This window comes from Trachymyrmex septentrionalis, unplaced genomic scaffold (genome assembly GCF_001594115.1).
Source record: "Trachymyrmex septentrionalis isolate Tsep2-gDNA-1 unplaced genomic scaffold, Tsep1.0 scaffold79, whole genome shotgun sequence".
Lineage (NCBI taxonomy): Eukaryota > Metazoa > Arthropoda > Insecta > Hymenoptera > Formicidae > Trachymyrmex > Trachymyrmex septentrionalis.
This window is the reverse complement of record NW_017305977.1, coordinates 1,543,532-1,556,261: the sequence shown is the minus strand read 5'-3', so window position 1 is coordinate 1,556,261 and position 12,730 is coordinate 1,543,532. Positions and strand designations below refer to the sequence as shown.

Below are 12,730 nucleotides of genomic sequence, written 5' to 3'. Positions count from 1 at the left end.
CTCGACTTCCTCGATTCAAATGAATGCCAAACACAAACAAATAGACCGATCTGGCTGTAACTTGGTGTGTGTTCCTCCAAGAGATGCTACTAACTAAATCTAACCTTGATACGCGCCAGTAGTGCCATCAGCAGTGACTTTGCACGGACTTTTCGAACGACCCTCGTATTATATCAGACTTAGCTCTGTTATTCTTCATTTCCTTTTCAGTGGAGTGTCTACTACAATAGATCCATTTTGGGACATATCTTTAGATCTAACTTCGGCAGCTAGTACCTCTGGTTCTAATACACCCGGGCCACCCACTTCCTTGCTAGATTGTCTGGAAAAATTTACCAGAGCCGAGCATTTAGGTTCTAGTGCAAAAATCAAATGTAGCAACTGTGAGACTTACCAAGAAAGCACAAAGCAATTAACGATGAAGCAATTGCCTATCGTGGCAATCTTTCATCTAAAGCGCTTTGAGCACTTCATAATCCAAGATAAGATTTTTAAAAAGAAGATCTCTACATTTATCTCGTTTCCGGAACAATTAGATATGACGCCATTCATGTCGCATAAACGCAATGGTAACAACAATAGCGCTATGCTGAATGGTTTATCGAAAAATGGAGAGGATATGAGTTTCAGCGATAATCGGTAGTGATATCTCTTAAATTACAATTTTTTTCTACTTCTGGGTAACCAACATTATACCGTTTCAAAAGAAATCTACGTTGAATTAAAATATAATTGTTGATAATAGGTACTCTCTGTTTGCTGTAATAAATCATGAGGGTTCTTTAGAGACTGGGCATTATACCGCTTTCATCAGGCAACAGAGAGATCAATGGTTCAAGTGCAATGATCATTTGATTACACGGGCCAAGTTGAAGGATGTCTTAACCAGCGAAGGGTAAGATTAAAGTAGGGCGATACTGAAAGTGAACGAGAATCACCTGGATTTAGATTTTTTATTACAATTTCTCAATGAATACACTGAAAAGAAAAAGATATAAATCGTTCTTTCAGTCGCTAAATAAATTTTTACTTTTCAGGTATCTCTTGTTTTATCACAAGCAAATTTTGGAATATGGATAAAATAATAAAGTCTGAAACAGAAAAGAAGATATGAATCAAGTCATGTAATTAATTTATTTAACAAAGAATTTAAAAATCGCTGCTGAAGTTAGACGTCAGTGACACTTTATGTTTATCAAATATAAATTATTGTCACTGTCGCTTTATGGTTTCCGTTGGCGTCTTTTGTATTCGATCAAGTATGTCTGACATTCCCAGTCGACATCTACATGAATATAACGTAAGCGTATATAGGTATTAAGATTAGCTCAATTTTTTTTAATCGACCGATCGTAATTTTTGTATATCTGACCATTGTTATATCCCTGTTCTGCAGACAAATATGTTACACACACACACACACACGCGCGCGCGCATACAAGGTGTTCGTTAAAGCCATAACAATGCTTGAGAGTAGATTCCTGAAATTATTTTGGAACTCAATATTTTTTATTCTTTCTATATGTTCCGGATGATAGGACGTTGAAAATAATCCAGCTCTTTTACTCTTCACTTTCAAGCCTACCGAAAAACATGGTAGAAAGAATAAAAAATATTTTTATTTATCGTGAAATGACGACTCAAGAGTTAGAAAAAGTTCAAGCAAGCTTTCCACGAAGACTACAGGCATGTTTAGAACAACATAATGAATTTTGATTTATTGCAATAATTAAAAAATTAATTCTAACTAAACTTATAATCTGTTTCTTTTTTAATTTATATTCCAAAGATAGTTGAATTATTCTAATCAAAGAATTATTCTAATACAAAAACATTCAGCTGATTGAGTACCATCAATGGAATGACTAGAAAATACTCTTTTCTATTTTAAAAAATCTTTATTTATTGGTAATAAAAAAATTAAAGACATTTACTGAAGGTCATCAAAGTATGTCTCTTTCTTATCGTTTTACAATTTTGATAATAGGTGTCTTCCTCTTATCTTTAACCGTTTTCAGGGAAAAAAGAAACAAACTTTTTATCAGACCCATCCTGCACACGCTACACACATACACACACCACATCACACACACACATACACGTACGCATGCACGCACGCATACACGCACGCACACTATACGCCGGGAATGGGCCTCGTATATATTTCCTTCTTAATTTCTGCTCTTGCCAGCAAAATATTTATATTCAATCTCTAAAAGATCGTACCAGAGTAAACACGTGATATTGAGTTTAACCTCGGATTTTCTAATACATCCAATATGTTAATTAATTTACAAGAGCGAGAAAACGAGAATTTGTATATTTTCTATATTTATGAATTAGGCTTCCGAATAATTGCAGTTAATATTAATTAATAAATATTATCGGTGCAGAGCAATTAAATAAAATCTTGTTCACAGAAAGACGAATCGATCCCTTTTTGTATTAAGGAAAATAAAAAAGTTTTTGAACTGTGGAATTCAATATTCCATACGAAACAATTTGATATTTTTCAGTACGTGATGTATAATTGTATACTGATATAATGTGATATAATTTTATCTAATATCACCGACGAGATACTATTAAAGACCGTCGGTCTTACGGAAGTTCGCGTGACTTAAATTTAAGTGATTAAGGACCAATTGCTCCTTTTTGGTAAATTTTACTTGTGAGGTGAATCTGATAATTCGCGCATGTGATTCAGTAATCTTGCTCAACAGGTAAATTTTATCAAAAGATGGAACAACCGGCCCTAAGGGTGATATTTTATTTGTGTGTTTTTGTCGTACGACAAATTTTTCAAGGCTGTTGATTGGTTATAGGATAGAGAGATCCGAAGCCCTCTGTCCTACACACATTTGTCGTACGACGAAAATGCACAAATGAAATAGCACCCTAAGGCTTGGTTGTTCCACCTTTTGATAAAATTTACCTGTTGAGTAAGTAGCAAGACTACTGAATCACATGCACGAATTATCAGATTCACCTCACAGGTAAAATTTTGGTAAATTTTACCTGTTGGGTAAGTAGCAAGATTATCCAATCACATGCGCGGATTACCAGATTTACCTAACAGGTAAAATTTACCAAAAGGTGAAACAATCGAACCTAAGGTCCATTTCTACCAACGTAGATTAACTTTAATCTCGGTTTAACTTACTCTTCGTCTTTTTCTAATCTTTAGAACTAGACAAAGACGAAGAGTAAGTTGAATCGAGATTAAAGTTAATCTATATTGGTGAAAATAAGAGTAAGAAAGTGATAATATAATACTAATTTTATGATTTATTAGTTTCGTAGACATGTATATATATATGTTAAAACTTATAGCGAATTCGGCAGAATGCACTAATGCGCACTGAATGCGAACTTTTTCAGTGCCACATTCGGTTTATGCACACTGTATCAGTGCGTTTAGATTGTATTCGGCAAACGAAAATTGACTCAGTGTAGTGCTGAATTTATATTCGGAATGAAGCGAATGAACTGAACGAGTTCAAGAAATGTTACACTGACATTTCTGGCAGTAGTAGTTGGCATAGCACCAAAGTTCTGCATTCACATCATGTCAGGGCAGCACTAGAACAAAGTCAGTGCATATGTGCCAAATTCGCCATTAATAAAATACTCGATTTTTATTTAAAATTGTGATTTTAATGTTCATCTGAGTTTGATTATCAGAGATGATAACTGTAGAGAAAAAAATTGTAATTTTCAGTACATAAGATATAGTATTAAAAGTATGCGTACTTATTTATGCAGTGTTTATATAGAGGCATTCTTTATGAATGGTCTCAAAAAGACCACCCTCCCTCCCCCCTGTCAAAAATTTAGAGGAGCCTACGGGATTCGTTTTGAGCTTAAATTGTTGCTTGAGATGTCTACTTAAAAAAAAACGTAGTTTTTTTCGAAAAATCAATATGACACATTTAAGATGACTCCTAGAATGAACAAAATCAAGCGGAAAAAGAAAGATAAAGAAAAAGGTAAATCTTCAGAAGAACTACGTGACCTGGAAAATTAATAGCAGCAAATTTTTCCATGTATTTTTAGCTGCTAAAAACGAATTTGATAATAAAATTTGGCACTTGGCCATATTTTGGCCGCCATTTTGAAAAAATTGCAAAAATTTGCTTTTTTACGTATATCTCGGAAAATATTGGTTTTAGAAAAAAAGTGTTTAATAAAAAAATAAAGCTCTTGAAATTTTTTACAAAGAAGATCCTATGTATAATTTTCGTAATTTTAATCTTTACGCGTAATATGACTTTGAATTACGAGACCCTTTCAATTCGGCTATATAGATTGTATAGGGTGTGCTATACAACCACAGACTTCTATAAGAAGTCTGTGTGTACAATCTATATAGCCTAATTGAAAGGGTCTTGTAATTCAAAATTATATTATGCGTAAAGATTAAAATTACGAAAATTATGCATAGGACCTTTTTTGTAGAGAATTTCAAGAGCTTTATTTTTTGTTGAACACCTTTTTTTTCTAAAATCAATATTTTTCGAGATATAAACAAAAAATTTTTTACAGTTTCTTATGTCTTATGTGTTATGCGTTATGCAAGAGTCTGTGCTCCCCGTTTTATCATTTTCTTTTTTTCCGCTCGACTTTGTTCATTCTGGCAGCCATCTTGAGTGCGCCATTTGATTTTCGAAAAAGGCCACGTTTTTTTTAAAAGTAGACATCTCAAGCAACAATTTAAGCCCAAAATGAAAGGTCCTGTAGACCCCTCTGAATTTTGGACAAGGGGGGTGGCCTTTTTGACAAAGAATGTGAAAGGGTTCGTGACATCAAATCGCGCCATGTCACGCGACGACGTCGACATCACAGCGGCGCTATTGCGCCTTGTGCACACCGTTTAGTTTTTCCCCCACCACAAACTTCTTGTACACTATTGTACCTTTCCCGCGCTTTTCGCTCTGACAGAATAAAATGCCCCACGTTCAAAACGCCCTTCGTGCTGCCCTTTTTATCCGACCTTTTTCCCCACATGGTCCAGATACTTGAAATCAAAAGAAGAGGTCACTGACTGCGTCAAGAAATATATAGCGTGAAAATATATAGAGTGAAGCGAGAAAAAGGAAAGAGGGTAAAAAGATTCCGTACGGATAATGGACTCGAGTACTGCAACAAGGAACTTACGGAATTCTTCGAAAACACAGGCATCAAACATGAAAGAACATAGAAACCCTCCAGATGAATGGAATAGCCGAGAGATTAAATAGGACGCTCATGGATCTAGTGAGATCAATGCTCAAGGACGCGAAAGTTCCACAAAAGTTCTGGGCCGAAGCCGTAGTGACGGCCGCATATATCCGCGACAGAATTGGACACTCGTCGATTAAAGGAGAGATATCAGATTGGATATCAATATGGACCGGTAATACACTGAGTGTTCAACACTTGAAAGCGTACAGATGCCTAGCCTACGCTAACCTACCCAGACAGGGAAGAAGGAAGCTCGATGACAGGGCAGTTTAGAATGTTTCCTTGTCGGATACGCGTCACAGATTAAAGGATACCGCCTTAGGTGTTCAGAAAAAGCGGATGTACTCGTAACGAATCACGTATGGTTCGCCGAAGATAAAACCGGTTACGAGTAGATATAGAGATAGCGCAATACACAGATACAAATATAAGCGCATATAGTCAGAGAGCGACAGTGAACCGGAGTCAGACTACGTCACGACACTTCAGCGCAACTATGAGAATAGACGAAGAACGACGAATCACGAACAACGTCGGAAAACTCATCAGGAAACTCATCGGACGACATAAAGAACGCTGCCAGAGCAAAACAGACAATGGAGGCGGAGAACAAACGCCAAGAGAAAAGAAAAGCTGGCAGATCTAAGAAAGTAGTGAGAAATCCATACGGCCGAAAAGGGAAACCGTAAACCGGCGCAGACGAACAAAGATCCTACTCGGAGAGCGAAGTGGAGATAAACTTTGTCGAAGTGGCCGAGTTCCGCGACATAAACGAGGCTCTAGCCTCGTCACAAGCAAAGGAGTAGAAACGAGCCATCTAATAAGAAATTGAGAGCCTGGAAAATCGAAGGACCCGGAAAGTCGCCGATCTACCAGGCAAACGCTGCGTAGGATGCAAGTGGATGTTTAAACTCAAAAAGGACTCCGAAGGTAAAATTTCAAAATTCAAGGCAAGACTGGTGGCGTAGAGATTCTCTTAGAAGGGAAGACTACAATGAAACATATTCACCTTCGCTAACTTCTTATTAGCGGCGCTGCCGCGACACATATACCTCAAAAACGCGTAAACAGAAAGAACTTTCGAAGAGGAACTATAGGGCTCCACCCCTACTCGAGATCGAAAAGGAAAAAGTGATTAAGTTCGAACGATCCATCTACGGATTAAAACAATCCGGAAGAAGATGGAATATAGAAATCAACGAACAACTTAACCGAAAACGAGTTTCAAAAACTACAATCGTCGAATTGCGTGTACCGCAAAGACAATCGGACAGTCATAGTAATATACATCGACGACATTTTTATATTCGCCAAGGAAAAGAGTGCTCTGTGGAAGATTACACTCGTCATAAATCGCTATGAAGCTAGAAATCTCTGCGACATCACCTACGCTTTAGGAATGAAGATTCAATGAAATAAAAACGACGACATACGACTGAGTCAAAAAGCATACATAGAATCAATATTCGCAAAGTATGGACTAAACGAACGCCTCAGCTTCAGCTGCGACACCCCTCGAACACGGGCAAAAGATGTCGAACGGATGACGACGCTAAATCGTCAGAGGAGATAGAAGAGATGGCCAGAGTGCTATAATGACACTCGTAGGATCATTAATACATCTGGCTCTCTACACAAGGCTCGATATAATGCACGCAGTAATCAAATTATCCCAATTCAACGCAAATCCCGGCCCAATGCCCAGCACATTGGGCACAGGCAAAGCATGTACTATGCTACCCGAGCGGATCCAAAGACTACGCGCACCTGTACCGAGCCAGACAAACGCTTACAATCCACAGCGACGCAGATTGGACAGGCGACGATCGACACTCATACTGGTATGACGACTACTCTAGGGAAAAACTTGATACAATGGAAGTTAGCAAAGCAGAAGTGCATAGTCATCTCGAGCATGGAAGCAGAATACGTCGTTCTGGCGACAGGAGTTAAGGAAGCCATGTGGATACAGATGTTCATCACCGAACTTGGCTTACCACACTTACCATCCCAAGGCTGCAAACCACGATGCGACAACCTAGCAGTGATCGACTTCTTGAAAAACCACATCGAGAAAGAGCGCACTAAACACATTGACATCGCATATCATATTGTACGAGAAAACTGAACGAGGGGATGATCGCGATATCTTATGTTCCATCGAACGAGAACCAGGCCGACATATTGATGAAACCGTTGAGACGTGTTGCCACCGAAGGTACCCAGAGATTTGGATTGGACATCACGAACGTGAGGGATTGAAGGGGTTCGTGATATCGAATCACTCGCCATGAGCTCACACGGGGACGTCAACATCACAGCGACACTATTGCGCCTTGTGCACACCGTTTAGTTTTTTCCCACACCACACTTCTTGTACATTTTTGTACCTCTCCCGCGCTTTTCGCTCTGATAGAATAAAACGCCCCCCGTTCAAGACGTGCTTTGCGCCTCGTGTCCTTTTTATTCGACCTTTTCCCGACAGAATGCCCCATAATACAAAATCACGAATTTAATAATAATGTATTTAATATTATCAAAATATGCTAGCATATTTATGCTAATAATAGCAAACTTTTTATTAATTGTCGATAATGTCATTGTTCATTCTTTACTCATTCCCGGGCTCCATTGATATAGTTATGAAAATTTATCTAGGGCATGTCGTTTTTAATAGTATCTCATCGGTGCCAATATTGACACTGGCCATGTATAGGCAACTTTGTACAGACGAAATAATATGTTACAACAAATATGAAGACATTGTCTAATTTGAGGCAAACTCTCACTAGACTTTACAATAAAAATCGCTACTCGACAAACTGTCGTTGCAAACTGGGGTTGCTCATTCTTAAATTCCTTTGTATCTTAAGACTCCTGAGTAGTCAGCATGCGATTCAAAATCAGTCGGCGGCGTGGCGAAATGTGACAAAATCGGTAGCCCCACACCCATGTACATGTATTCGTGCTTATATATGTTAGTGCCTCGCCACGATAAATGACTGAACTTTAGGCGTGGAAAAATGACGTTTTGACGACGAAATTTGTGTTACATGCCATTTCGTTATTGTTTGCTTAATTGTGAAAATGTGACGTGTCTCGTACTTATGAGAATCCTAAAAATGGTCAGAAACTATAGTTATCCTGGAATTTTATACGTAAAAGCGTATATTTCATTCATTTCAACAACTGTTCAAACCATGTGTTTCTGCCCGAAATTAGGCTTACTTTACCTGCCTTTTATGATCATTTACTGACTATCAAGGAAGAAAAGGGCAGTTTCAGCCCATTTTTACAGATATTTTAAAGCAATCTTGTCACTTAAATTTATCCAAATTGTCTTTATTTACAAATGGCTTGCAGCATAAATTAACGTGTCATTCCTCGCTTCGACGTCACGATTTCAACATGGCCACACACGATGCACGATTTCCTGCATAATGGGCTTACATGCTGCTGTTCCTGTTCTGATGCGTGCTAAACACCTTGGTGCATTGAACGAAGTATACTACCATCCTTGATTTCTGTGTTTGATGTGGTGCATTATTCCATGCTCGTTTTCTTGCACGCGCCAACCAAAACGTTAAGAATCACTCACGTGATTGATTGGTGACATGCGTATGACGAGGTGAGATGATAGGTTAGAGCCACCATATTGATGACGTTTATGCAGTGAGCTAAGGAAAGTAACATGCATTGAAGAGAGTAAGCATGAAAATCATGCATCGTGTGCGGTCAGTTAAAAATACGTTGTAATCAAAGTGCTAGATATTCGAACACAGAAAATAATGTCCAATTTTATATAAATCCCGATTTTTTTTATCAATTTGATATATGAGGGTTGATTGAACAATTTCCTATCTAAGGAAAAAACTTTTTTTTTAACAAATTTAAATTTTTCAACATAATCTCCCTTCAACTCAATACACTTGATATCCAACGTTTTTCTAGACCTTTCATTCCTTCAATATAATAACTAAACCCGAAAAATAGTTATCAATGGCATTTATCATTTCAGCATCCGACGAAAATTTCTTCCCAGCTATAGCTGTCTTTTTTAATTTGGAAACAGGAAAAAATCGCACGGAGAGTGTTGTATGGTAGATGTATATAATTCGTACTTTAGTTAATTATAATTTCGCCATCGTAACTGCTGATCAACAGTGCGCAAATGCGCGCACGTGCGCTGTTGCGGGTGAGAAGTACACACTATAAAAATTATGAAGTATTGAAAAAAAAAGTAAACCATATTAGGGAGTTTTTACAATACTGTATATCTAGACACAGTAAACATCGAATCATTCGTATGCGATCTTTATGATAATCAATAATCTCGATAACTATTACAAAAATTGCAAAATAGTAGAGGACCTTTCAATTTAGTTTAGTCCGTTTTATCTATATATCTATGAACGATATTATATCTATCATTAAACACTCTGCATATGAAAAATGATGCACTATGCCATAGGTGAATAAATTATTCCAAAAGGATTAATATAAAAAAAATACATATACTATACAGTCTGATTTATTTTTCTAATTATTTTATATTATATTTCTGGAGACACGGCAGTGTCTCGTTTCTTTATACAATATACTAAACAATTACATTTACAGTCCAAGAAGTATTATCATTTATCATAAAAATAGAGATACATACAAAATATGGAGTAAATCACATTAAAGCTAATATACAAGTTAAAAGTTTTCTTTCACTACGATGAGATATGAAAAACATAAGCATAACACGTTATAATAAATATCCTCTAATATAAATGAATATGTGAATTATATATTGCTCATCTATTTTTGTACGGGTGTCTTAAATTTTTCGACACACCGCTTGTAAGTAGGTAGAGCGGACTAAACTGAATCGAAAAATCCTCTTAACATTTTGCGATCAATTTCCCTTCTATCTGCCCACAAGCGATGTGTCAAAAAATTTAGGATATTCTATATAGAAAAGGCTGTAAAGAATATATCTAATCATAAAGATAGTATTATACGAGGGTCGTTTGAAAAGTCCGTGCAAAGTCACTGCTGATGGCACTACTGGCGCTTATCAAGGTTAGATTTAGTTAGTAGCATCTCTTGGAGGAACACACACCAAGTTACAGCCAGATCGGTCTATTTGTTTGTGTTTGGCATTCATTTGAATCGAGGAAGTCGAGTGATTTTCAATAACGCACCAGCTCACACCTCAGCAGTTGTGGTCGCAAAATTAATGGAATTAGGGTTCCAACTCGTCTCACATCCCCCCTATTCTCCAGACTTGGCTCCCTCGGACTACTATTTGTTCCCCAATATGAAGAAATGGCTGGCGGGAAAAAGATTTTATGGAAACGAGGACGTGATTGCAGAAACAAACCCTCCTCGACTTCCTCGATTCAAATGAATGCCAAACACAAACAAATAGACCGATCTGGCTGTAACTTGGTGTGTGTTCCTCCAAGAGATGCTACTAACTAAATCTAACCTTGATACGCGCCAGTAGTACCATCAGCAGTGACTTTGCACGGACTTTTCAAACGACCCTCGTATATACAGAATGTTCCCTTTTAATTAATCCAGTCGATTTTATTCAAAATTGATGTAAAAAAGTTTTTAGATAAAAGTGGAACAATTTCACGAAACGTATCTTGGTCAGTTTTTTTCTAAATAAAGGCATCAAAAAGATATGAAGACCACCTTCGCCTTTTAAAATCAAATTATATAATTTTTTTTACATGATTCCTCTAATTAGTCTGTATATAAAAATATTGAGATAGAGATATCAGGAAATAAATAGTTTGAGTTGTGCTTTTTTCGTATATTTTGACGTGAAGTATACAATATTTCATAACTATTCATTTTTTATTACTGTACCTTAATACTTTTATGCATCAAGTAATAAGATAATTGAGGTAAAGAAAAGTTTTTTTTTAATTATACATTTTTTTACAAGTAATAATGTATTTTCTTTACTTGTTCGATTCGTGTCATTATTGTACATAAAAGTATAAGGTTACAGTTAGAAAAAAATTGATAATTTACGAAATATTTTATATTTGATATTAAAATTTGCAAGAATGAAAAAATATATAAAATATCTCGTAAACTATTGTTTCTCTACTTTAGCACTTATATACAGAATAATTAAAAGAATTATATTACTTAAGATAAATTATATAATTTAGTTTTAAATTTAAAAAAGGGGAAATGACCTTCATATCTTTTTGGCTTTTCTCTACCTAAAAAAAAGAACGTAGTTAAAATATGTCCTCTCTGAAATTCTAATTTCATCTAAAACATTTTATATCATCAATATTTTCGTAGAAAATTGACTTGAATTGATAAAATGGATATCTTGTATATGTACATATATGGGGTATATGGTGTTTCATTTTAAGTGATACCATGATGTAAGAATAAAGGTGTTTCATTGTGTACAATGAGGTCGAAAAATTGATTTCAACCCCTTTCAAACCATACTTTTTTTTATCTGAAACATAAAAAAAATGGTTTTCTTTCAAGATCGACTGTGTATCACTTCAAATAAAAGACTGTATACCGTCCATAGTACACATATTTGTTCTTATTTCAAGTCTATTAATCTCACAATCTAATCTACACAAGAAAAGAGACATTCGTTTATTAAAAATTGATATTTGCAAGTGTTTGAAATAAAAATACGGGGTTTAAACATAGAGGTTAAATAATAAGGGGTATCCTTTAACTATTAAATATTGTTTGTAATTTAATCATAATTACCCTTTCATAGCCAAGATATCACAGAGTATCTCATATATCGACAAAAGCTTCTTGCTTTTTATGTGTAGTACTAAAATAATTTGTATCTTCTTTAGAAAACTATATATGTTCTTTTAATTTTTCAGTTATATTTATTTTTTTAAAAATAAGTTAACGTTAAAATAGTAGACATCTGTCATTTTATACGTATCGATTTACTATGTACAAAAATAATTTCATCCTACATTGAAGAAATAGTTGATTATCCAATCATTAATCGTAATTGCTTTTCAAAATCATATTATTATACATTTCGGATTGATCGCTAATGTTTCAAGCGAAAGAATTATTACACACGACTATTTATTTTTAACTGATTCTCCGTCGTCTGTTTTAGTTCTATTAATTTTATTTTCATCGGCTGAATATTGGTGCCTATCCATTCTTCAATCATCGACGAAAAGAAAATTGCTTCCATTTGAACTCTTAGATAACCTTCCAAAGAAGATAATTCTAATAATAATCTGGAATAATATATTATGTACTTGCGAAATGCAGTATATCTTTTATGTGAACAATTGTTATGAAACGATTGCTACTCACTCCGTAAAAGCAGGTACCAAGTTCTCTAGTTGCATGGGATTTGTGTAATTATTTGCCACTTGCCATGAGTTCATCCACGTCATAATCCTGTCCGGAAATAATCATTTTATGAATACAATCGATACGCAACATCTCTCAGCTTCTCTGAATTTCTAATATTTAAGAGAAAAGC

The 12,730-nt window shown here is 35.7% G+C and overlaps 3 protein-coding genes across 3 annotated transcripts in view; 2 read left to right on the top strand and 1 right to left on the bottom strand.

Annotated features, from left to right (window-relative positions):
• LOC108754286 (ubiquitin carboxyl-terminal hydrolase 22) overlaps nucleotides 1-1,683 on the top strand; it is a gene marked incomplete at its 5' end in the record, with an annotated part of 3,300 nt that extends 1,617 nt beyond the window's left edge. Inside the window, 3 exons of the mRNA XM_018496483.1 lie at nucleotides 211-639; nucleotides 746-895; nucleotides 1,038-1,683. Of these exons, the coding sequence (XP_018351985.1) occupies nucleotides 211-639; nucleotides 746-895; nucleotides 1,038-1,080 (622 nt within the window). The remainder of the gene's footprint in view (nucleotides 1-210; nucleotides 640-745; nucleotides 896-1,037) is intronic.
• A 3,528-nt stretch (nucleotides 1,684-5,211) lies between these two features.
• LOC108754285 lies at nucleotides 5,212-5,869 on the top strand. Its single transcript, XM_018496482.1, has 2 exons — nucleotides 5,212-5,395; nucleotides 5,643-5,869. Exons 1-2 carry the CDS (start codon nucleotides 5,212-5,214, stop codon nucleotides 5,867-5,869), a joined length of 411 nt encoding a protein of 136 aa, XP_018351984.1.
• Nucleotides 5,870-12,246: 6,377 nt separating this feature from the next.
• Nucleotides 12,247-12,730, bottom strand: part of LOC108754295 (hexosaminidase D-like) — a 3,287-nt gene continuing 2,803 nt past the window's right edge. Inside the window, exons 8-9 of the mRNA XM_018496497.1 lie at nucleotides 12,559-12,645; nucleotides 12,247-12,479 (exon numbers count right to left, since the gene is read on the bottom strand). Coding sequence (XP_018351999.1) covers nucleotides 12,305-12,479; nucleotides 12,559-12,645 — 262 coding nt within the window. The 3' untranslated portion in view covers nucleotides 12,247-12,304. The remainder of the gene's footprint in view (nucleotides 12,480-12,558; nucleotides 12,646-12,730) is intronic.